This window comes from Podarcis raffonei, chromosome 7 (assembly GCF_027172205.1).
Source record: "Podarcis raffonei isolate rPodRaf1 chromosome 7, rPodRaf1.pri, whole genome shotgun sequence".
Lineage (NCBI taxonomy): Eukaryota > Metazoa > Chordata > Lepidosauria > Squamata > Lacertidae > Podarcis > Podarcis raffonei.
The window spans coordinates 6,826,591-6,848,444 of record NC_070608.1 but is presented as its reverse complement, the minus strand read 5'-3'; the positions used below and the strand labels follow the sequence as shown (position 1 = coordinate 6,848,444).

General features: G+C 41.2%; 1 protein-coding gene across 11 annotated transcripts in view; it reads right to left on the bottom strand.

Annotated features, from left to right (window-relative positions):
• The window catches only part of PTK2 (protein tyrosine kinase 2), a 191,791-nt gene that overhangs the window by 32,290 nt on the left and 137,647 nt on the right, over positions 1-21,854 (bottom strand). For 6 of the 11 annotated variants that reach the window (XM_053395199.1, XM_053395200.1, XM_053395193.1 and 3 more), the window contains 10 exons: positions 21,618-21,635; positions 16,650-16,706; positions 15,409-15,429; positions 14,251-14,348; positions 12,248-12,332; positions 9,783-9,883; positions 8,077-8,192; positions 6,071-6,171; positions 5,132-5,221; positions 2,357-2,561 (listed from right to left, as the gene is read on the bottom strand). In XM_053395199.1, coding sequence (XP_053251174.1) covers positions 2,357-2,561; positions 5,132-5,221; positions 6,071-6,171; positions 8,077-8,192; positions 9,783-9,883; positions 12,248-12,332; positions 14,251-14,348; positions 15,409-15,429; positions 16,650-16,706; positions 21,618-21,635 — 892 coding nt within the window. The remainder of the gene's footprint in view (positions 1-2,356; positions 2,562-5,131; positions 5,222-6,070; positions 6,172-8,076; positions 8,193-9,782; positions 9,884-12,247; positions 12,333-14,250; positions 14,349-15,408; positions 15,430-16,649; positions 16,707-21,617; positions 21,636-21,854) is intronic. The other 5 variants (XM_053395192.1, XM_053395197.1, XM_053395198.1 and 2 more) reach the window with 3 other exon arrangements.

Sequence of the window (21,854 nt, the reverse complement as noted above, 5' to 3'; positions counted from 1 at the left end):
TGCCTTTATACAGCTGTTCTAATGCACTCTTAGCATTTTAAAGCTAGAATTCACAGGAGGTCAGGAAAGTCAGTTTGAGCCATATTTTTCCCAAACTGAACGTTATTTGTTGCACAGTAAGTAATGGAACATGTCTTGTCTTGCAGCTTACCCTGCCAGATCTTAAACAGCTTGAAGGCATTCAACTAATTTTCTTAGCAAAGTTGACATTTTATTTGAAATAGCCATCAGAATGCATTTTTCAGTAAAATACCATTATCCACAATAGCCACAATAACCCTTGACAGTGCAGTCCATGCCCTAAAAGGGAATCACATGTTGTTATATTACTAAATAGAAGGAAATCTTCTCAAAGTTCTTCAGACTAGTGTAGTAGGACAGAGTTGTGTTTCTTAATTTATATTTATTTCCTCACATTATGTGAGGAAATTCACACACAAATGTGTGAATTAGTCAACAGCAGATGCAAAAAAGCTTCTAAAAAATTTGGTTTCCAAGGGCATGGAAATAAAATATTTGAAATGTGCTCTACGACTGCCCAAGGTTGCATCACCAGCAGAGAATTTTCAACCCTTGCAAGTAAAAGGGCTGACATAGCCTTTATGGAGTGAAAGCAAGGCCAAGGGATCTTTGTCCAGAGAAGGGAGAAAAAAGACTTGTGAAAAATAGAAAAGTTCTTCTAAGAAACAGCAATCCTCTACTCCGCCTGTTCAGGTGAAACAGGAAGCAGTGTTTGCTTCTTGGCACATAGGGAAAACGTCAGTGTCTTTTTTGCTAGAATGTAGGGAGTTCAGCACCTCTTAACAATTCATCTCATCCTGTACATCTCTAACTGTTCACTCAGTATCTGAAACCCTACACCATGTCTCTACACCAAGCACGTGGGAATAATTTCTTTCTGGTTGAGGCACTACAAGGACCGAATTACCTCCTATGGGGCAAAGGGGACGTTGGCCTGAACCTAACACTTCTGATGTATGGAAGTGAGAGCTGGACCATAAAGAAGGCTGATCGCCGAAGAATTGATGCTTTTGAATTATGGTGCTGGAGGAGACTCTTGAGAGTCCCATGCAAGAAGATCAAACCTATCCATTCTTAAGGAAATCAGCCCTGAGTGCTCACTGGAAGGACAGATCCTGAAGCTGAGGCTCCAATACTTTGGCCACCTCATGAGAAGAGAAGACTCCCTGGAAAAGACCCTGATGTTGGGGAAAATGGAGGGCACAAGGAGAAGGGGACGACAGAGGATGAGATGGTTGGATGGTATTCTTGAAGCTACCAGCATGAGTTTGATCAAACTGCAGGAGGCAGTGGAGGACAGAAGTGCCTGGCGTGCTCTGGTCCAGGGGGTCACGAAGAGTCGGACACGACTAAACGACTAAACAACAACAACACTTCTCAACCCAAAACAGCTAGTTCAGACAGCCTTTACAAAGACAGTGACTGGTTGTTTTTACTGTGCTCATTTTTAGTTTATTTTTAGGAGGGGGCTTCTGCTGGAGGCTTTTTGTTTTTACTTTTATTATTTTTCTAGTGTGATATATCATTATACTGCTTACTACTATTAGTGGCCACTGTCTTGGAAGCCCTAACAAAAGGGCCAGGTGAACACTATTTTAAGCAACAGAAAAGTGAGAATTTAGGGTACTATCTGCAAAGCAGTTGTAAAAGGGGTTGGAGTGCCTACTGAGCCCTTCAAATTCACATGCTCCAAGAGTCAAGCGGCAGGACTGTATGGTCAAATTCACCCTCCACAGCAAAAATAATAAAAAGGAGGGGGAGGATATCAACCACATTTTTTCATTGTATGAAAAAAAGGTAGATAAGTAAAACCATGGGGGAAAGGAAATAAGATGACTGAAGGTGAATACATTCTGGAAGTAGCACTTGGTAGGTATTCAATGGGACTGACAAACATAATATATACTGATGGGAGGCTATGAAACAGAACAGTCACACCAAATATTTTATTCAAATATTCCAAGATTATTATTTTTTTTTAAAACTGCTTTTGTTTAAAATAGTTACCGTATTTTTCCATCTATAAGATGTCACCATGTATAAGACACCCCCTATTTTTGGGGACTCAGATTTAAGAAAATGGGGGGCAGGAATCCATGTATAAGACACCCCCAAATTTTGGACATTATTTTTTAGGAAAAAAACCCAGTCTTATACATGGAAAAATACGGTATATCCTAAGTACGAACAAGCATATTTTTATTTCAAAATAATGCCATCGATCCCTCGCTCCATCCTCCTCCCTCACAAACACAATCCCTTTAAAGCCAATATCTTAACATAACAAGATTAGCACATAACATGAGATGCTAGCAGACAAGAAAGCGATTCTTACTTCAGCTGAGCTTTAAGTTCCGTAAATCTCGGCCGCCTGCTGGGGTCATATGCCCAACATTTGGTCATAAGGCTGTACAGAGTGGGAGGGCAGTTCGGAGGCATTGGTAACCGCTCGCCATTCTCAATGCGGCCAATCACATCATTGTTCTTCACTCCTTGAAAGGGCTTTATGCCATGCATTAAAATTTCCCACATACACACACCTGGGAAATTGAAAACAAAAAGTGAGCAGTTAACCTGAAACAAGAGTATTTGGGGGGAAATTATCAGCCAGGTTAAAGACTTAGCTAATAAAGTTTTGAAAGGATTTGTTTTCTCAGGCATACAGATAAAGCGGTGACTGAGTTGTTGAACAATAGCTAGCAATAATGAGTTGGAAATTGTGCAACCTCTCAACAAACACTTGCGTTTTTGTTCAGAAATGTGCCTCAGCAGGCTACCTATCTCTTGTTCTGAACCATGAATATTCACCATGGAATTTATGCTCCAACCACATAAAGGAAAGATATACTAGATTAACCGTAAAAAGGGAAATTCTTACTTATGTGTGCACTCCCATTTTTGGAGGAGACAGACACATCTAGGATAAAACCTATTCTCGGAATAGGCAGGGTACAGTTGCTAGGATACCAAGGGGCAAAAGGTATCTACTTTCCGAGTCTATACCCAACAAGCTAAGGTTTCTCAGCCATATCGTCTGGGCTTAATCCAGACAAGATGAGGGTACTGTGGGAAAGTACATATAAGATTTGGACAGGTGGACATGGCATGCCAAAATGGCCTGGCAGGTCAAATGGGAACGTCTGGTGGGCGCAAGTCTGGCCAGAGGTTCTTGCTTTATTAGAAGAAAAGTGGAACTTAAAAAAACCACAACACTATAATAACGAAGGAAGTAAATTGATTAACATATTTCATTGGCATAAAAAGCTCAAATTAATCTGTGTTAAGAAAGCCTCAAAATGGATTTCCACCCCAAAGTGCTGAAGAAGTGTGAAATGGTACCTTTCTTTAAAAAACATACTCATTACTACACTAAAAGGCCATGTTTAATACTTCCCTTTCTTATTAACTTATCACAAACCAAAAGCTGCCTTAAAAAAGAAGCCCCACTTACCTCAAACTGGCCTTAACCACTCATTCAACTAAATTTTTGGTTAATCAATCAGCCTGCAAAACTTCACCATCCTAGTCATAATGATGAAGAATAAGCAATCCTTGTTTTCTACATTTCCCACAGGCTTGTTCTTACTTGTGGATGGTTCTTGACAGTATTTCAGTCTGAGGTTAAGTTTCAACAAAGAAAAAAAGCTGAACCAAGAGACAAAGTAGTTTCAATCGAAACTATGCTTAACATGGGTAATCCAACAAAAATTGCCTTAGGAGCTGTTAATAGCTGGGGCTTTCTACCCACAATGCCTTTCCTGTGACCAATTAAAAAATAAATTACTGAAGAAAGAATGCCCTAACTGCAATATAAAAATAATTATGAACCAAAAAGTACAAAGAAATGAGCTTGTTTTTGTTGCACCATGCTTTTATTAAGCAAAGTGAAGCTGATATCAACCACCCCTTTTGGCATATGCTCAGCTTATTACAAGGGATGAAACCTCTCCTGCCTCTTGCCAAGTACAGAAATAAATACAGAAGAATTTAAGAACTTCCAGAGCCTAGCTGTATTCACACATTTGTTTGTCTATATAAATGAGTGTTTGTGAATGAATGACTGAATGAATGTTTGTGTGTGTATGTATGTGCACACATACAGCAAGAACCACTGATATTGCATCACAATTTAGCATGGGCAAGATAACCAAAGATTGGGCTTTGTAGATGAGGGGGTGGAGTTCTACTAATCAGCATTACCATTTTTATGTTGTTTTGCTACTCATAAAACGTCACAGCAGCTTACAAGTAAAGTAAAACAACAACAACAATGAACACCAGCAGAACCACCACAAGAAGCAGAATCAAACACCAAAGGCTGCCTGAAAAACCTGTCTTCACCCACCTCTGTAAAGACAGAAAAGGCAGAATAAATTCCTCTTGGGAGAGAGTTGCAGAGCATCGGGAGCCACTCTACTGCAGCTACTTCAAGACAAACAACATATGCAAGGCAGAACACCACATCCGGCACTAGCTAAAGCTTCTGAGTCATTTAACAAAGCAACTTCATCACATAGTGTGCGTTACTAAAGTTTAATATGAAAGCTACCAAAGCTTGTCTAACAATGGGCTATACCAGGCATCTGGCTTTTCAGCCAAAGCAGGTGAAAGGCACTCCAGCCTACAGCTACCAACATGGAATCCAGAAGCAATGGTTGATCCAACAGCACCTCCAGAATACAATTCTGAACCTTTCAGGAGGGAGAGACCTTGTCCAGAGACAAGGCATGTCCCAAGGCAACCAGTTTACTGACTCTCAGTTACTGGGCCACCATGAAGCCCAAACGGCAATGGTATCCCTGCTCCCACATAAGCAAATGCTCATCATTTCTTCCTATGGCAAAAGTAAATCACACGCCACAGTAAAAGCAAAATTTGCCTTCCACCCTGTCATTAGGTTGCCCAGCCTCGCTGACATGGACGCAGAAGAATGATGCAATGTATGTAGGTCTGTGTGCAAAATCCAGAGGTACATTGCACCCCATAAATCCTTTAATATCCTTCCACAAGGATGGAGGGAACTTGTCAGTGTGAAATATATGGAGAATGAAAGCCTATAAGTGGTTCACATAAAAAAACAACCCTATAAATGGAGCTCATCATCACTTACCAAACATCCAGACGTCACTGGCTGAGGTAAAACGTCGGAAGTTGATGGACTCTGGTGCCATCCACTTGATAGGCAATTTTCCTTTGGAAGCTGGAAGGTATAAATCACGACTACTGATGACCCGTTAACTGCTAATGCTAAAGTATATTCAACTGATTATCTTCAATAGTATACACACTGTTCTTTCTCCTGGCCATTTGTAAAGATCCTTTTGTGCCGTGCTTCTCAGAGTGTAGCGTCAATTACAAAGGCGAAGACCAAGGAAAGTGCCTCACAGTTGTACTTTCACGAAGGGAGTGGAAGTAACAGCAGAGACTAAAAACCTAATGTTACTGTCAAGCTGCACTGAGCCACTTGCATTGCTGATTATGATGCCCCTTTGGTTGCTGTTTACTCATCTCCTGCTGCACTCTGCACTGCCTTGCTAAGCCACTGCCTTGCGGCAGGCTTTTCTGCCATCTGATCTCTTTGGTACTCACATGCACTCTGACTTCTTCCAAGTTTACAGGCCTTGCTTTTCACTAGGCTGGCCCAGAATCTGCACATACACCACAGAGGGCAAGAGGGCAGAACGCATGCAGCTTGGCTCGCTAACTTGCCATTAACATAAATCAGGTGTGCAATTCTAAGGAAAGTGTGATATTTTAAACCGACAGGTGCTGAATGTCATTGGGCAGATAAAATCTGCTTACTTATTTAAGAAAGCTGCAAAGATAAGCAGAGTAATTTGCAGAAATAACATTTCTCCGGCTTCTCCCAAATGTATTTATACAACATTGGTTTATTTCTTAAACTGGGCTGGGTTTGTTTTTACTTGCCATTATACTGTAGTTCTGTATTATGTTGCATGTACCATCTTAAAATCAACTGACTTAGTAAATACAATGATGTTGAGTACATTTTGGAAACCATGACTTGATGAACATTCCCCTTTCTTACCTTTATAATACGTACTATCTTCCATATACCGGGACAAACCGAAGTCACCTAATTTCACACAGTCCGTGGAGGACACAAGCACATTTCTAGCAGCAATATCCCTGCCAGAGGACACAACAGTTATTTCCTTTTCACATAAATTTAAGGCATCAAAAGTTTTGACTATTAGCAATATTCTATGCATTTCATCACACTGAAATCCAGCATCATTCTCCCTTACTAACCCGAGTTATCTCCTCCTGGTAGAAATGACAAGTGCACTACCAGTATTGGACAGCATGGAGGGCCGCTCCTGCTCACCTGACCTCCAGCCGGTCACATTGCTGCAACTTAGGCAGAAAGGGAGGAGAGGGGAGAGGGCACTGTGGTTCAAGCACACTGGTGAAGTCAATCTGGTGCTCTTGCCAGTGTGTTTGCACCATGCCAACCCTTCTACCCCCTGGTAAGCAGCAGTGACACAGCGGACTGGAGGTCAGGTGAGCAGCACTAGCCTACCACTCTGTGCACACACAACATAGTATATGAAAGTCTGTTTAGGATCTACAGAGAAAACAATGCGAGTATTCAAGAAGCTACCTTATGCCCAACCAAATCAATGCTCCTCTAGGATAACCATCTGCAGAAGTCAGACATTGCCCTGTTACCAAAAATTCAGTGTAAATCACTGAATTGAGACCTTCTTTATGTTAAGTGTGTGCAACACCTTCAAATCTAGGGCGCCTCTCTGCTGATCTTGCCCTATCCATGTGAAGTTGAATTACAAAATCTTCATTAGTTTCAGACTCTTGCCTCTACCATACACACAATTTCTTCAACATGAAGAGCAATTATAGCCCATTCTCTAAGCTAGTAAAGTACCAATCCACTCATGTGCCTCTGAGTGATAGCAGGTGCTTGGAGAATCACAACAACTGGGAAGTACAAGAGTTTCCAAATTTCTGTTGCTCATACCTCTCTCACCATATAAACCAGAACTCTCCCATTTCTCCTCATGGTGAAAAAAGCTTGCATTTCACACCAAAGAGGAAGTGCAAAATGCTTTTTAACACTACAAGGGGGAGCTTACACTTCCTGTTTCCCAAATTATTGTTCATGAAACCCCCAGTTTCAATCTCAACTCCAGCATAAACTCAGAAGGTGGCTTTAATCCCAGGTCTAACTGGGATTTTGTGAGGATTACAAGATGGAGTGTATGGAGTACTTTGAACACACTAAAGTAGCCTTTGCCAACCAAGTGCCATCCAGATGTTTCTGTCATCCATATTTAATGCAACATTTTATTCACTCTTATTACTTAGAAATCTGAGGGGTTGTTTCTACTGGTTTTCAGTTTAATTGCAGCAGAAAACAGCATGAGTATAGTTCTTCCTGCTCTTAAGAACACTGCTGGTGAGCTCTCACATTTTGAAAGGGTTTCAAAATTGCATTTGCAAATCACCAGAAGATGTCTTGGCAGACTCACTTGCTGCAAATATTTTGTTTAAAATACTAAAAAGCGGCAGTCCAGCAGGTGTCACTCTTCACTAAGTCTCTTGAGTGCAGCTGCATCCCCAACAGGGGAACAAGCAAATGAATTTTGGAACTTCAAAGTTTTATTCTAAACTTGGGAGTATTTTTATTCACACAGTAAATTAAGTTCTAATACATTACCGTATTTTTCGCTCTATAAGACACACTTTTCCCCTCCTAAAAGGTAAGGGGAAATGTGTGTGTGTGTCTCATGGAGCGAATGCAGGCTGCACGGCTATCCCAGAAGCCAGAACAGTGAGAGGGATCACTGCACAGCGCTCCCTCTTGCTGTTCTAGCTTCGCCGCGCGAAGCCTCTTCAGGGCATGGGGAGCCTTTGCGGGGCTATCCCAGAAGCCAATGTGAAGATGCAGTTCTAGATAACAAAACATTTCTCCTATCTTTAAGCAGTATAGCCAGTCTGGCTGCTAAAGAAGACAAACATACATATGCATTTGGGGGTCTGAAACTAAAATTTTGCAGGTTGAAGATGTCTTACCTATGTACAAATCGTTTGCTCTCTAAGTAGGCAAGTGCTGTGCTAAGCTGATAAGCATACAGTATCAAAGATGCCAGGTCCAAGTTGTATTTTCTTACTTGCAAAAACGACCGCAGCTTTATGGATGAAAGAGAGAGAAAAAAGTTCAGGCAAAATAAAAACACAGCTGAATGAACAAGTGGGGTCTGTGACAAAATGTTGCTGTCTGGGGTGCTTTTATTTATTGTTCCAAAATATTCGACACAACCCCATTTTCTGTCTCCCAAGCTCCAGAACAGAAACCAGCAGTTGAGTGACTACTAAGTATACCCAGCCTTAATTTTTCTTTTGGGGTGAGGGGCTTAGTCTCTCTCTCTCTCCCCCCCCCAAGTTCTTTTACCTCTGCAAAACTTGGGAGCCTCCCCATTCATGCCAGTATTTCCCCCTCATTGGCCACATTTTGGCTTCAATACTGTTGGGCATTTATCTTGCCAAAGGCATTTGGATACCCTTGGAAAAAAGTCATATAACAGGCCTTGCTCCCTTTTCCCACAATGTCCAACAGAATGCTCCCAGAGGCTTCTTCCTACTTGTTCTTGTGGGTTTGTTGAGCTCTGCCTGAGCACCATTCCCATGGTTACATGGCAACCAGCAGCCTTCTGTTGTGATCCCTAGCTCACCTTATACTCCCTGGGTCTTAAGAATGTTGCTGCACTACTTCCTTCATGCCTCACCCTGGGATAATGGGGCCTGATGATCACTCTCACCTATTGATACTCTTATTTCTTGTTTACTGCCTGGTCTTTGCTTGAATCTTTAGAGCGGGGTGGGAACCTATGGCTCTCTAGATGTCGCTGGACTACAACTTCCATCATTCCTGAACATGCCCATGCCCAAACACCACTTAGCAGAAGATGTGAAAAGAGACCAAGAGGTCATAAGGCAGATATGAGCCCTGTCCACCCAATTCTGCAGCAAAAGCACTGGACCGGGCTACAGCCCAAAATATAGCCAAACTGGTGGCATTCGGCTGACAGTGCTGAATTGAAACCCCCGCTCCTCCACTTTTCTATATTAATTTGTCAGGTGGAAGGAAGTGGCAAATACGGTAATCACTTCAGTATTTTTTTCACAAGTAATATGAACCAAAGCATTTCTGGGGAAAAGAAGGAAGACGAAAACAGGTTGCCGGCAGCTGTTGGGAACAGCATTAAGGGGATAATAATAGAATTTCAAACAACAATGCTAAAGCATTAGAAGGGAACTGAGCTGTGTAATCTGTTACACATAACAGTTACCCTAGTTCAATTCTCAATTCCACTGTATAACCTGGTTCAAGCAAATCTATTAGGAATAGCTCTCTCTCAAGGGTAATATGGTTTTACTTGTTACCCATTAATACACATCTTGTGCACAGCATGCATGAAAGTTTTAATTTATTATCAGTTCCACTCTCTGCTTAACTACAAAGAACCCCTTTGAGGACTATGAGTCAAACAGCACCGGGGTAAACAGGTGCAAATCTCCCATCACCAGCACAGCTAGGCCTGATTACTCCAGGGTTGAATTTGAACCCCAAACTGTGCAGCTGCAGAGTTTTGATGAGTGTCTTGGAGTGCAATATTCAAGCAGCAAATACATGGCTGGCAAAACAAGCAGTCCTCCCAAATCTCTTTATAAAACATCTGCAAGACTTAGGCATATACAAGCTTCTGAACTTTTCCTACCTCTCCTAATGTACAGAGCTCCATAATGATCCAGACGGGGTTTTCTGTGATAACGCCGATCAACTTGACGATGTGAGGATGATCAAACTGACGCATTGTTACTAGAATGGAGAAAAGTAAGCTTTGTTGTTAAGAATCACACTGTGATCTCAAACAGATTAGGCTGGTGGGCAAATGACACTTCTGGGAACAAGAACTCAAGTTACAAACTCTGGATTAAGAAATCAGAAGCGTCAGAAGCACTTCATGTAATACAGATTCAACATGAATGCACATCACAGGTGGCAATTTAGCAGCACTGATATTTCCACTGTAAGTCAGCAGTGTCTTTCAATAGGACAAAACCAGGTACTCCAACTCAACAAAATCTGTATCAGGCATTGTGAGTAGAGTAATACTGAAGCCCAGCTTCTTCTTCTTCTTTGTAAGACACCTTAGCATTTCTTATCTAGTCACAATGTTTATGAATAATTCAGCTATTTATCCTTCATAAGGGGAGGAGGAAGAATAGTTAACTAGTTAGGATTGATTCATAATGTTGTTACCGTGGTGATAGAATTTAGCACTGACATGTGTATGGAGTCCACAAGAAAATCTCATTTAGTGCTTTGGTGTTTATCAGATCTTATTTATTATGAGTATAATTGCTCTATTATCAGTCTCATCAGAAAAACAGCAACACCTCACACTTGCTAAAATGTGCATCTATTTATTCATGCTGTGGAAGAGACTTCATTCTATTGCTGAACCTGGAACGCCAGCCTTTTATCTCAGAACGGGCAGAGAAACATTCCTAAAACATTTATTAAACATAGCAGTTTTATATTGGTTGCTCATGCTTTTCCCGCAGTTACAAATTATATGTGTTATTCCTCTGTTTAAACTGTTTATTGCAATCCTAGATTTATGAATCAAATCCACACCTTCTATATGTCTAGTTTTTGAAGAGTTGCTAGATTATGTGGGGGTGAGTAGAACAGTGTTATTCCTGACAAGGACCACTGGCGTCAAACACTGCAATGTCTTTACAACTAGATTGCTGGTTGTGGTTCCTTCCAGATCTCACATAACCATTTTAAAACAGCTGTACTGGCTGCCAATTCATTTCTGGGCCCAATCCAAGGTGCCTCCAACTTCATTTTAAGCAAAGCTTCCCCCAAATTCAGCATCTAATTCCAAGTTAGTTAGGGGGAGGGAAAGCAGGAGAGAACTGAAAACTCAAGACAGCCAGGTGTGGAACTCCATGGCCTTTCTCAAATGAGCAAACTGAGGTGTGTGTTTTCTACACACAGATGGAAAGTATGAGAAAGTACTTGAGTCATTTCTAATATCAGCAGAATCTTGATTTCTGGTATCAGCAGATTCAGCTAGAAAATAAAAAAAGTAAAACCCGGTTTCTCAAGCTGTGCTAGCCGTCCATTTGGCTTGATATGCAATTCAGGGTTTTATGTGTACATTGGTATCAGAGTAATTCAAATAAGTGGCCTTAAAAACAATTTGTATATGCACATATCTGCATACAGTAAGTAAAACCCTACTTCAAGTTAATGTAGAGTTGATGGCAACGGAACAGAGTAATCTGTCAAAAGAACGTAAAGCTCAAAATAATGAAAACGCTAAGTTTTTTCTAAAAAACAAAACTTATACATCCATGTAACCCCTGAGCATGAGCCAAACTTTGGTTATGCTTAAAGTGTGGAAAAAGTAGCTTTAGGTAATGGAAGCTACTATGAGGCATATTGGTGTTATTTGCTGCCCTCTCATTATACTACATTATAAACTGTAAAGAAGCCAAGGCCCCCTTCTGGAAAATCTGAATGCATATGGCCACATTGCCTCTTTAGCTGCTCCCACATTTATTTTCAAAATTGAGGCATTGCTTTATTAAAAACACAGACATTGGCTTGGAACCCAGAAAAGGCTGGGGTAACAACTTCAACATGCCGCAAATGGTTCAACTTGTCAGCAGCATGAACCAGAATTGGTCTGCCTCATAATATACAAGCTACATGAAATTGTGGTGATAAAGTTCACTTTCTAGCTGGCCACAGGTTCTGTTCCCCTGTTAATAAAATGTGTGCTGCAATGACCTACCAGAGATGTTGCAAGCACAAAAACATAAAACATGGCACTTCACAAGTGCTATAAAATTGGTGATATGGTAAAAATATAAAATACTTATTACATTGAGCATTAAGTACACAAACTATCCTGAAACTAAAACGTAAGTCAGATTACAGCTTTCATGATGAATTTGGGCTCGGACTCTGAAAATTCATCATTTAATGCTGCTGTTTTCAACATAACGAAGAATGAAGGCTAGAAAACTTGCTCTCAAAAACAGATAACTGAATAAAAGCAGGGATCTCAGAATTCTAAGAGCATCTTAAATTTTGTGGCCATATGATGCACGTTCCCCACCTCGGCTTACTGAAATGTAAAGAGGGAGTGATTTTACAACTTACAGGCTTCTTGTAAGAATTTCTCTCGCACACTGTCTGAGGTGCAGTTTTTACACGTTTTGATTGCAACCGCCATGGCAGGGTTTTCCTGCAAGACAGAAAAACCATGTTGTAAAAATGATGGTCACCTCCTGTGAATATTTGTTTCTTTGGAACTATAACCAACAACTATGAGAGAGGGTTTTTGTTTTGTTGTTGTTGTTTTGCAAAAAATCATTGTAAGTTACAAGTGTATATTTTCATTCAATTAATTCATATACATTGGCAATGTTGTTTCTAACATTGTTGCATAGAACACATGTTTTTTAAAACATATTTGCAACAAAACATTACTAAGCATTCTCTCATTCTGTAATAGTTTTGAAAAACACAGAGCTTGTGAGTCATTTTGGAGGCAGACTAGCATCCACTGGTACATTTCTGGGTGATTCCTCCACCTTTGTCCAAACCTGAGACAATTTAAGAAAATGAGAAATCAAACTGACACAACTTTTAAGTGAGTGATGAAAAACTCCCCATGCCACAGAGTGTATATGTGTGTGTCTGTGTGTCTGCACCCATGCAAGGATGTAAGCACACACACTTTAAACCCAAATATCTATTTATATCTGCCACCTTGCAAAGAAATCCTCCCCATGCCAGAATGACTCTCTAGGGTGCTCCCCATTTTATGTGATTTCACATATTGGGCCGGGGGGCAGGGGCGGTGGAACAGAATGGAACCTGTATACAAATCACCTCAAATTCTGTGTGAAATGTGCAGCAGTAACAGTAGGCTGTGTATGATATCAAACAAGTATTTTGATGGACAATGAATTATAAGGGCTGCTTCTAACTTATTTGAAGACACAGGTACGAACATGTAGGCCTGGACAGATTAACATGAGCAACATTTAGCCACATTATGTAAAATTCTCTCTCTCCCCCCTCCCCCCGGGTAGATCCCAAAATGTGGTGTTGAAGAACTACTGCCCTGCCCTGTACCCTTTGACTTACAAGGTACCATAGACTTCTAGCTTCTTCAAATACAAGTTCATGAATAGGAATGAAGGCACATGTCATGCCCTTCAAGTAATAGTGAAGGCTCCACAAATAATCAGAAAGCCCAAACTAAAGAATTCTATCCCTGCCAAGCCATGTGAAGCAGTAAGACGGAATGATATTTCACCTCCCAGGTCAGAGGTTGGCTCCAGACAAAGGTGGTGGATCTCCTTTGTAATTCTTGCTTAGAGCATGGTGCCGATAACACCAAGGTCAAGGGTTAAATCCCCATATGGGACAGCTATAATATATTCCTGCATTGCAGGGGGTCATTTCCAACTCTACAGTTCTATGCATAGCTGTCAACTTACAGATTTGAAAATAAGGGACCAGCAGCCTCGAAAATAAGGGATCAGCAGCCAAAATAAGGAATTTTCCGGACACAGGTATGTTCAGCTTCTGAGCCCCTCCGAGCCAAAGACAAGAAAGCCCAGCCAGCAGCCAAACAAAGCCTCAAGCGGTGGTTCCCACAGCGCAGCAACCCGGCAAAGGGGATGCAGCAAGGAAAACCACCATCACCTCTCTGCTGGGAAGCGCTGAACAAAGGCGAGTCCCCAGGCAATGCAGCCGATTTGATTGGCACAAGGTATGTAAGCTCCACCCCCCAGTCGTTCTTAGACTCCTTATTGGGTGAGCAACGCAGCTACGCAACACAGTTGGAGTCTTCCTCCTCCCTGGCCGGTAGGCAAGGAGGGAGAGGAACTGCTTCCTTTGAAACCCGGGAAATTTAAGGGACATCATCAATAAGGGACAGCAGTGGGACACAGCACTGGGATAAGGGACTTTCCCGCCAAATAAGGGACGGTTGACCGCTATGGTTCTATGATTCTTTCACTACTCTTACTGGATAAAATAATAAATGTTTATCCACCAAACGTATATGAAACAGAGTTTTCACAGAACGCATAATTACAAGAAAGAGAATACACTTGATGAAAAAGTATGAAAACATTAAGGATACCTACTGGGGTCACGTAAACTCCTTGATGAACGTCTCCAAACTGCCCTTCACCAATGCAGCGTCCCAGTTCAATCCGTTCTCTCTGAATCTCATAATCCCTGGCTATTGAAACAGAATCCATTTAAATGTCAATCTACTGATGAAAAGCTTTCAGCTGAAATAATCCACAAGATGCCAAAAAATTCAAAAGTAAGCCGCACAAATGATTGGCATTTGAAAAACAGATTAGAATTTGCTGCACGCAATCTATAAAAATACGGTCTGCACAGCAGAATCCTCTTAAACAACTGTTCGAATGAAAACCCTGAAAAGAATGCTGTGAAATCCAGACGTACTGAATTAGTTCCAATGTGTTTAGTTATTATTAATGCAATAAATATAATTAAAACATCTTAATTGGATTATGACCTACAAGACCACATGGAAAGAAATGCAAGTAGCCTAGATTATATGGGTTAGCCTCCATAAACAGTATGTTTAAGAGTTCTCTGCTATATTGTCTTTTGGGTGCCTGTGGCTGGAATCCTTTGCACAATTACCTGAGAGTAAGTTCCACTGAACCAAGTGAGACCTACTTCCAAGTAAACATTCACAGGATTGCACTGTTAAACACCAAATCAGCCTGGAGTATTTTTAAAGAGGTGCAAGGAAGGAGATAGTAAAAAGAACCACCTATATTCTGGTGATGTTTGATGCAAAATTGACATAATGAGATTGTGCATTATTTATTACTTTTTTCTATAGTTTACTGCATATTCCTAAGAAAACCAGTGGTTTCCTAGAGCATGAAGCAATGTATCTCCAATCAATTCATTTATTTACTTGGAAACATGCTTTATTTCTCATTTCCGCTGCCAGCTATCTCCAAAACAACTAACAAGTACTTTAGGTCTTATTCTATAACAGTTCATTTACAGTATTTGTAACAATAAGTGAGTACAGCTCACACAATAAAAATGGGCTTAATATGTCCTACACATTTTTTAATTGACTAATGCATTGTCCTCTTTAAAATCCCAAAGCTATCAAATATATTGGCTAAATTCTCACAATCAAGCTAATTAATATTTTATATTAATAAAGTCAAGTTTTTTTAAAAAAAGACACCATCACATCATTCCAAAGTTGCAAGCACAGAGATTATTAAAGGATCTCCTGTTACCTTCATCTATTCCATAGCTTTCTGCAGTGCAATTAAGAGAAAAATCAAACACTTCCTTAGAAATAGCTTCTTCAAATTCATAAAACATTTGGAAAATACTTCTAATATTTAAAACCCACAGACACAGAGACTTTGTATATTAATTTAGTGTGAGCCCCACAAGTATAAAATCTTAATTTCATTTTGCCACCATCTTCATGACCCAAGAGAGGCAAAGATGTCATTGGTAATCCCTGTTCCCAGCCTTTATTTGCAAAGTACAAAGGCTTCCGAATATGCAGTGCTCACTTCTGAGATCTACCCTCTCTCATTACTATGGCCAAAAACAATAGAAGCATCCAGCCAGCCCCCCACCCAACTCTGCAAGGGGTCTTTATTTATTACATTCATGTCCACTCTTCCTTCCAGGGTGGCCTACATAGATCCAAGTTCAGCAGATCCACATAGCCATTTTCCCTCCTTTGGGAGGAGGCTGAAAACATGCACTTGCAAACTGATATTTCCAGGGGCTAGCAGACATCTGGTCTCACAAAAGGAAAAAAAGAAAGAGGGAAGAGACAGAAGCAGTCATGGGCCTGGCTTGTCTAGGCAAGTCCTGAAGTTGACCAGTGCCACAATATCCAGCACTAAAGCAGCCAAGCAGAAGCCCCATTAATGCAATGCTGTTTGTCACTGGGCTGTATTTCAGACTGCATGCAGGATTCAAGCGATTGAATACTCCCCCCAAATACTCCTTCAACATATAAACAGGGTCTGCCAGGAAAGCTTCCTCAGTGGTATGCTAGCTGCATACGTCCGATGTGGTGAAATCATTCAACTCTTTTGAGCGCTCCCCTGAAATTGTACAAACTAACAACAGATATACCACACCAAGCTTTTCCTCATGCATTTTAAATTTTAATGGTTTACGTGGCGTCTACAGTTCATTTTCTAACCTGATGGGTCCCTCCCCCCCACTAATTTCTACTAGGGTGTTTAATTGTTAGCTTTGTTTCATGAATCAAGCAGATAGAAGAAGAAAACAGAATGTAAATCCTGTAAGAATATTATTGCCCACAAGATTTCTCTTTTAAAGCCATCCGATTTTGAAATGTATTGATCTTCTGACCAACAAGTTACCTAAAACCAATTGAACCAAACTGAAGCCCATGGATCTGAACTGGCATAATTGCAAACGGCTTGTTGATTGCTGTTCTGGTGTTTACGAATATGACAAACTCCAGAATGAACATTTTACTTACTTGAGGGCATGGTATAAGTATCTTCTTCATCTATAATCTCTGCATAGTCATCCGTTTCTGAAAGGAAGGAATCAGAGAGTTTGTAGGAGGATTGACATTTGGGGGGGCAGGGATGCTGCTCCCTTTCCCATTTAAAAAGCAAAAACCTGTAGCCTTCTCAATCTTCACACAAATCTGCTTAGGCCACCATGACTAAAGCTTCCCCATGCACAAAGTTATTCATGGAAATGAAGATGATCTCATTGCCTACTACATTACACCATACAGACTTGTTTTTCAGACATTAGAGACAATTTGAATGCATCTTTTATTAAATAGTAGACAGTTCCCCTATTTAGTTCTATTAGTCAAAATATGAATTAAGTCCTGTCTATATCATCAATTGAAACTTCCAACTACAAGGCCCATTATAATCCAGTGGTGTGGGACAGGACTTTAAATCAAGACCCTTTCTAAGAGGTGCAAACAAGCAAGAACTTTGTATATCTTATGCATGATTAACAATTTGAGGATGCAGGATCCACAAGCAGCAAGAGTCTGATGCTTAGTTTCAGTCTAGCACACTATGGAGCGATCTGTTCCCTTAAAACAAAAAAACAGAAAGATGGATTGTACATCTACATGAAACCACTGAGGTGGCCAGGTTGCTCAGGGGGGCAAGACAGTTTGAGCATATTACACCAAGCCTGGCCTGACTGCACTGGCTGGGCCCAATTTTGAAGTGCTGATTTTGACCTAAAAAGCCTTAAAAGGCTCAGGACTGCAATACCCCAAGGACCGCCTCTCTCCATATGACCCTACAGACCCTGAAATCATCATCTTCATCATCTTAATGTGCCTCCTTCATGAGCGATCCAGAAGATGGCAACATAAGAACAGGCCTTTCTGCAGTAGCTCCCCATTTGTGGAATAGTCTTCTCACGGAGGTTCGGCTGGCACCTTCATTATATACCTTTGGGCGCCAGGGGAAAACACTCCTCTTCAACCAATCTTGCTGATTAACATCCTATTACATTTTGAATTGTTTGTGGGACAGGGTACGGGGAAGGGGGTTGAAGGTTTGTTTTTGTTCTGCATTGTGTATCTTGTATTTTTAATCTTGTATTTTTATTTTGTGAACTGCCCTCAGATCTACAGATGAAGGGCAGTATACAGATTTAATAAATAATAATTGTGAATTCCATCTGCAAATGAATTTGATGGCTTATATTTGTCTATATTATTCAAAATTTATACAGAAGTAATTCAATGGAAGCTGTTGTTGTTGTTTAGTCGTTTAGTCGTGTCCGACTCTTCGTGACCCCATGGACCAGAGCATGCCAGGCTCTGGGAGCTAAGTAATCTTAATTATAAGAGTGGCACCAGGCCCGTTGCCAGACCAACTGTGTCCTTCCAACCCTGCTGTGTGTGAATCCCTTGCAGACGACTGCAGTGCCTGGAGACAGTCAGGACATGCATCCATAGCAGTGACAAGAGGAGAAATGACCGCTGGGAGGAGCGCAGAGAGAAGGAACGCCATGGTACATCTGCAGTAGCACAACCAAACACCCTCATCTGCCCCAGCTGCAACAAAACATGTCTCTCCTATATCAGCCTCTACAGCCACAGCAGGTGCTGCAACCTTCCAACAGTCTCCTTCACCCCAGAGGTGCATCCCTCCATTGTCTTCCAAGAGAGACAGATGCTTACAATACTCAATAGTAGTTCACTGGGAACTAAGAGTGGCAAGTTTGTTTATATAAATCTGCCTTGGGCTTGGATAGCTCAGTTGGTTAGAGTGTGGTGCTGATAAAGCCAAGGTTGCAGGTTCAATCCACTAACGGGACAGCTGCATATTCTCTATTGCAGGGGGTTGGAATAGATGATCGTCAAGGTCCATTCCAACTCTACAATTCTATGATTCCTATCATGCCAAATCTATTCCACTCCTGCCAGTGATCTCTTAGACCTCTAGTAAGGAGTGGAAAGCACATTCTTGCCCACTAACTGGGATAAATATCTGAAAGCCTGCACTCTCACCCCAAGCCTCCTCTATGAAGTCAGTATGTTTAGACCACAATTCCCAAAACATCTGCTCATCTGTTCATTATAAACACTGCATCTTCATAAAAAGTTTAAAGACACAATAGGGTACATAAGCCACTATTCTAAAAACTTGCTGGTGAGAAAGTGCCAATGGTTTTCCCTTGATACTTGTGTGATGAACAATTCTGGACCACCAAACCCTGTCCCTTCTCAACCTCCAAACTCTGGTGACATATCCTAGCCAAGCCTAAGTGCTCCTCTGAAAACTCTTCACCAGTTACTTTTTGAATGAATATACCACCCCCACCCCACCCCCCAAAACAGTGGTAATATCAATTGTGAATGGAGCAGATTAATTTAAGTGGTTTGGTATCTCTGCACTAAACATGAAAGTGGGATTTTGTCCCTTTCCCCATTACTGGTTTTTTTTTTGGGGGGGGGGGCACTGATTTAGATGTATTTTTTCCACTTAAAACTGGTATACTCTGTACCAGAGACCAAAATGTAAGACCCTTCAGGTCTTTTCATCTCATTCTATCTTTTGAGTTCAATCTTCTGATTATTCCAACTTTTAAAACTCGCCTTCAATCTTGGACTTCTGTGCATTCACTATTTATTTCGTCTCCTTGATCTACACATTCTCCCTCTGCCACCTTGGGTGACTTACTCCTTGTCGCTCCTACTCCCTGTAGCAGCCTTTGACCATACCTTTCTTTATGCTTAGTTCTCCCATTTGTTCAAAGCTACAGCTCCCTCCACTATCAGTTTTCTGATACTCAGAGATACTGGAAAGCCTCTCTCCACCAAATCTCACATCTCAGTGGTAAAAACTGCCCCTCCTTCATTTGATCTGTTCCCAAGTTCTACCACTTCCTTCCTTTCGCTTTGCTGTATCATCTCCCCCCCGCCAAAAAAAACACAACCCTCTCTGGCTCTCAGTAAACAATTCAAATGCTCACCCATACCCAGATTCTCTCAAAAGCATAATTGCTAGAGATTTCCTGTTCTATTTGTCAATTTACTTTCAGTTCTTGTGGTGTAGTGTAGTGATTAAAACCTTATGACTGCATGTGAGAAACTCAGGCTAAAATTGTTTCCAAGCCATGAAGTTCACTGGCCAGCCTACGACCCAGGCTCTATCTCAGCTTAACCTTCCTTACATTGTTGATGAGAGGATAAACAAATATAACCCCATGTAACCCCTGAGTTCCTTGGGGAATGGCAGCATGCTAACGTGATACATAGAATAAAAATCCACCTTCGCTGTTTCTGTTTCCTGCTTTGCACAGCCCAGCACTTAATCATTAGCTGCTGCTGTCTCTAAATTAAAAGTGCAGACAGAAGCAGCTGTAACTGCCATGGTGTCTACCCAGTAGTATGCCCTGTTCAATTCAATGGGGCTTACTCCCAGGTAAGTGGGGTTAGGACTACAGATTTATTCATCAATAAGTAGGTTTAGCATAGTGGCAATAGGATGCTATCCTCAAATAGGATTATGGCTGAACACTGAGCATGTAGCATTTCCCATATAAAAGCACATTTTAAAAGCTATGGGCATACCTTCCCAATAAAGAGAAATAAAGCATGCTTTATATGCTTGGCATTATTTTGCTTTCACTTTATTACTCTTACACAGTCTTAGAGGTGGACTTTTTCTTCACTCTGTGCAGAGGAGAAGAATGCAAAAAGGCACACGTGGAAAGGATCTAGCCAATTCTAGCAGCACATCTCTACAAGCCACCCTGGCAAATGTGGCCACATGGCTGCTTTTGGCTGGCATCGTAATCAAAAGGATGTTTCCAAAACCAGACATTGTGATCCCTTCCTTGCATAGGTGCTGTTCTAGCGTGATGGGGAGCAAGGCAGCCCCAACACTGCAGACCCTCTAAAAATAACGATGTGCTCAGCATTTGAAGGATGATTAAGATGGCTATAGTATCTAAAGTAAATGTTAATTTCTCACTCACTCACTCTGTGTGTGTGACGGGGGGGGGGGGGGGGCGAGGCAGAGAGAGAGATAATATAAGAGACCATTCCATTTCCCCCTGGTTATTTTACTTTTCTCTTTCATGTATTGGAGAATTCGTATTCAGCCCAGGGAGACAAACTACTTGCATTGGAAAGAAAAACGTTTAGCTTTCTCTGATACTGCTATTATGCTATAGCAAATATAAGCAATTCTTCATTTTGGAAGGCCAAGGAATTGCAAAGCCTTAACAGTGGCTCAGGGATGTCAGGCAGTAGGGCCTAGCACCAGCAGAGGGGGCCAGTTTTAAAGAAGCCGTCGAATGTAAAGAAATGCAGCTCTTCACTGGCTGCTGTTTGAGATATTCTTATTGAACTTGGGGTTGGGAATGGAACTTTTGTTTCTGTTTGGTCATTCCAAACAGATTCTCAGCACCACTCCAGAAGCCACACACAGAGTCCAGCCTGCACTTTGCTCCTGCTTCAATATTTCAAGTTCAGCACGTATATTTGGGGTGGGGGTGGGGAATGGAAATTCTCCTTTTGGAATTAAGCTAGATAAGCAGCTGCACATCTAGTTTCCTGCTTATCCTCCATAAATTCTAGTGTAATATCCCCCCCCCCCCCCAGTTCCAGCTTCAGGCTTGACACTGTGGTGTCAAGACTTAAGGTAGGAAACACTAGATGTTTCTGAGAAGGGAAGGGAATGTAGATGCAAAACTATCATTTGGAACAGCAGTCACATTTAATGTAAAGCCAACTTCAGCCCTCACCTGAAGGGTTTAAAGACAAACAAACAACTTATATAGCACTTTGTTCTGCGTGACACTGTGGAGTAGCAAGACATACAAGCCAGCCTTAGGACTACTTTGATTATTTTTTTTAATGACATTAGCAGTAGATCAGCGTAAGGGGCTGTAAACTGCATGTTAGTGACAGACAGACTGAAATAGGTATAGATATATAACCACATATTACCGTCCCCACTAATTTCATCTGTTGATCCGGGTTGCATGCAAAGAGAGAGAGAGAGAGAGAAATGCAGGGGAGGGACAAAAGGGGAAAGAAATGGGAAGATATAGTATTAAAATCACAGGAAAGTCAAACAGAATAGCAAAATCATATGCAGTCATCTTACATGCCTAGCTCAAAAGAGATCTGATAAAGGAAGAGGAAATTAAGGGAGCTCACTGGAATTCCTCATAGCATAGGACA